At 46.0% G+C, this 4,173-nt stretch overlaps 2 protein-coding genes across 2 annotated transcripts in view; both read right to left on the bottom strand.

The window, feature by feature from the left end:
- Positions 1-232: 232 nt before the first annotated feature.
- On the bottom strand, positions 233-2,287 carry Pmar_PMAR022090 (hypothetical protein; the record flags this gene model as incomplete). Its single annotated transcript, XM_002784445.1, has 9 exons — positions 2,140-2,287; positions 2,033-2,087; positions 1,891-1,984; positions 1,769-1,843; positions 1,549-1,706; positions 1,419-1,506; positions 1,292-1,365; positions 1,133-1,240; positions 233-1,085 (listed from the first exon to the last, which is right to left on the bottom strand). The coding sequence occupies exons 1-9, from the start codon at positions 2,276-2,278 to the stop codon at positions 233-235; spliced, it is 1,644 nt and encodes a 547-aa protein (XP_002784491.1). The 5' UTR covers positions 2,279-2,287.
- Positions 2,288-3,622: 1,335 nt separating this feature from the next.
- Positions 3,623-4,173, bottom strand: part of Pmar_PMAR022091 (hypothetical protein) — a gene marked incomplete at both ends in the record, with an annotated part of 685 nt that continues 134 nt past the window's right edge. Inside the window, 2 exons of the mRNA XM_002784446.1 lie at positions 3,623-3,654; positions 3,707-4,173. The exon at positions 3,707-4,173 is cut by the window's right edge and continues 4 nt beyond it. Coding sequence (XP_002784492.1) covers positions 3,623-3,654; positions 3,707-4,173 — 499 coding nt within the window. The remainder of the gene's footprint in view (positions 3,655-3,706) is intronic.

Here is a 4,173-nt window from a genome sequence, read left to right on the forward strand (position 1 = left end):
AACACAACTACTCGAAACACTATGAAAGGTCGATACCGCAGAGGTGGTGACTCTATATCCTTTGAATAGTTGTAGGAACCCCCAATAATCATCATATATAATAACAATCCTTATAACAGCGAGAACTGCTAAAATGGCAATGATAGCCAGACATTCTGAGTTTAATTGAGCAAATCTCATGAATGATGACAATGATGATATCCCTCTACAACGACTGGCTAGTCCTTATCATTCACTCATTACCATCCGATGGTTGACCAACAGCAGCTTGTTCTCCCTCATTCAGGGCTGCAACCTTACCCCAAAGCTCAGCTAATTGTTTATGGGTCTCAGTAGTCCTTTTAACAAACTCCTTTGCCACCTCATTGTACACTGCCGTCTTGCTGTGCATAAAATTCTTCATCTCAATGATGGTAGCATTATAGCCAGTACGCCAGTAGTATGCCTCAACCATATCCCTCTGGTCACACAACTTCTGCATAGATTCGCTACCTCCAACAGCTGCAGTAGCGGTCTTAAAGGTACCTTCGACGCTCTTCACAGGGTGCTTCAACATACTGCTCATGCCACCCTTCTTACTACTACTACCACCCTTCTTCTGACGTATCTTATCATTCAGTTTATCACGTGAATCACCAAGCTCCACCACCTTATCCAACGACTCCATCATAGCTGAACAATCTATAACCTCTCTTTGTATAACAGATGCTAATAACTCCAAGTGGAATGCCTGCGCTGGAGTTGATAATATATTCTTCTGCTCATAGAATGCATCAGCCAAGTTGACCCTAACAATATCCTTCTCATTCTCGGCCGCACACAGGGCATGACCTGCGCCCTGAGTAGCGATAGTATTCATATCTTGTAGTTTATAATGGCATAGACCCAAAGCAGTAGTCGCCTTATTAAAGCTCTCTGCAGAGGTACTCAGCTGAGAGAGTAGCTTCTTCAATGCTGACTTATGATCTCCTAGATAAGTCTTGGCGGTGGTCAACAACGGCTTCGCGTCAATCTGACTTCCACTGCTCTCTGCTGGAGTACCCTCTTCTGGTTCCTCACCATTCTCACCCTCGTCTGATGGTTTCCTAAAAGGACCTCCCTGCATAGCCCCACATCTAGGAGTCCTGCCTACTCATTCTCTTTGCTGCCACTGCCATCCTCCTCCTGCTGCTGCTTCTGATGATCATCCTCTCCTCCTTCAACAGCAGCACTGACATCACGTTGTAGGCCAGCTTGGAATCTAAGGTTCGAGCAGTTAACTACTCCCAAACTCTTATGGTCATCCTATTACTCAGGGACCTCCCTATCGTATATAGCACGATTGAAGTCCTCTATCAAACTTTCCATGGATTTACTAGCGAATTCCTGACACACAATGCCAGCATCTGTGTAGTCAGCAACATATGGAACTGGAATACCTTCTTCGCTGTCTCATATGTGTTCTCTTGAGTCGACAGAAAGGCCGCCATAATAGGGGAATTGCGAAGCCACGGACGGGCACAGCACCTGCAACCGTGCTTCTCTCGAGCATGATGAGCGAACCATTACCTAGTGAGAAACTCTTCGAGAGACTGCCTTCTGGCCTCAATAACACGATCAGTAGGCTTAATCTGATTCATAACGGCAGTGGTTGGCTGTTTCAATAGGACATGGAATTGGCTCTTACTGGCCAACGGAGGTACAAACATACCCGGGAGCGACCGGACCTAATGACACAATAATGAGGTGTTATTCCTGCCGATATCACGACTGTCAACTTCGTTTTTACCAGTTCTTCCCGGAGAACTGTGAAGTCCGTATACCTCTTCCGAGTATTACTACTGACACCAGAGGCACCAGTTACCTGAAGTATCGGCATCTGCAACAAGACAGGACGGATATATGGCTCACAGTGACAGCATAGGTAGTAATCTTATGTATACCCGCAGGCCCAGCACGCTTAGTCTGTGGGTCTGTTACACTCACTGTAACGCCTTGATCCTCACTGAATAACATATTATAAGGACTTGGTAGAAATAGTGTACACTCCTACATCGTCATTGATCCTGATCTGAACAGCTTGTTGAACTCCATAGGTGATACAGTAACTACGAGGGGATACGCAGTGAAGTGATGACAATACAAACAATGATGGCTCACCTTCGAATTGGGCCTCAGTGCCTGTCGCTGCTGCCGCCTCCTCCTCATTTCTCCTAGTAACATCTCCATCATCATAATCAGCAACTTCAGAATCGTGATGGATGGGCAGAGTTGGTTCCGTTGTCTTAGGCGAACTCATAATAATAATAACCCGAAACTACACAATGATACAGCAATGACAGTACTTGTAAAATTCAACTTGTTGTAATCATGTTCGTGAGTGGTGGAGGATTCTATCATTGTGGTTCAAGATGGAGGCAATGCTTCGACAAGTTCCGAAGTACCACACCAATGAAAATAGTCAATAGACATCGAATGGGGTGCTAAGACAAACAGGCTATGATGTTTAGCTCCAGACCCGCTCTGTTGGCCTTGTTCTGTGCATTTGGCCGGCGCCGCCGGTTTGGAACTATGTAGTGGTGTCCATCGACCAAGGGTGACCTTCTACTCACCAAATTTATCAGGGAGGATGCAAAGCGATCGGGGAGAGATCACCCCAACAAAAAAGAGCCATTAGAGTCAGTCTTCATCATAGGCTGTCACACAGGAAGAGCAACTCCTATAGCGATAAACCTAGGGAGCATCTCCACTACGACTTGTGTCATTCAATGGATCAGCGACGCCAACACATTACCGTTAGGGAGACTCAAGAGTAACTAAGAGAGCAAGATTCAGGTAGACGATGTCCTCTTGGCACTACCCGAACCGTTCAGAGTTCGGACCCTCTCCCTGTGCATCGTTCGAGTCGCACCCAAAGTCATGAATCTAGCTTGCCAGAGATGAGCACTTGAGTATTAGACATTGGGGTGCTTCTTTCCCCCTCCGCCTCGACCCGCCTTGTAGGACCAGCTCCAACGGTGTAGTAGTAGACTATAAAGGCGGAGTGGCATCAGTTATCATCAGGCGTCCTTAACTCCTTGCACTCACCTTAAGGTATCGCCGTGTCTAGCAGCGATAGAGGATACTATAGAGAGCTTCTGATTAGCTCCTACTCTACCATTGCCGAGTTTGATCATTCAGAGTGCGTCTGACCATAGCATGATGATCGTTCCCAGATCCAAGGAAGATTCTAAGCAAAGCGATCCCCGACCTTTACCATTCCAACACTTTCCCGAGTTAGATGTAATTGGTACGACCGTTTTTATGTGACCAACAGAAAACCTCAAATGGTAAACGAAATATAATTGATTATCACAAGTCATATAAGCAGATGACTAAACAAGAGTACCTTCGACCCCATGAACTACAGCTGGAACCGATGCTTCCACTTCTAGACTGGTATACGCTACATGATGATCCCTATTGCGTTTGATGATGCAATAAGCCATTACGCAGCATAAGACTAGTGTGGAGCTGGATAATACGCCAATACATATCTCTATAAAGGCTCTTTCACGAATTGCACTACCGAAGATTGATCGAAACAAAGGGTTTCCGGGTTCATCCCAGAGTATAGGAGGAAAAGTCGTCATATGCAGGTCATCTACAGCGTTGCCAATGACCAAAGTGAAATTCCTAAAATTGTGATTGAGAGGGATACGCTTCATGTTGTAGAAACCGGTATTACCATACTCATTAAGAAGGACATTTCTTGGTTTGTTAGGGACCATAACTTGGGCTGTGAAGTTACCACCTTTTTGAGTTGACCATGTAGATGGTACCAAGTCGGACACTGTATTGCAAGCATTAGGCCAACGGCAGACTCTAGGGAAAGGCACCGAGTCTGGACATTTGCACTTCTGGTTCAAATCAGCAGACCATTTATCCTGTTGCGATAGCACCCATACATCCACATGACAGGTCTGACCCTTGTAGTCTGTCTGGGCGTAGAATACATCAGTATTGCAGCCGGTAAAGGAGTTACTAGGCAGATCAGTGCCATTTCCAGGGAGATGAGCAGCTATACGATAACCTGGGCCCATCTTGGCCTTGAGTAAATCCAAGATATTGTCGAAGTCGCCACCATACCGTCTGAACGAGGCATCACAATCATCGCGCATGAGTCCAACATCGGCGTCTTCAGCCCATGGGATC

The sequence above is a fragment of the Perkinsus marinus genome (assembly GCF_000006405.1).
Source record: "Perkinsus marinus ATCC 50983 genomic scaffold scf_1104296935292, whole genome shotgun sequence".
NCBI classification, from domain to species: Eukaryota; Perkinsozoa; order Perkinsida; family Perkinsidae; genus Perkinsus; species Perkinsus marinus.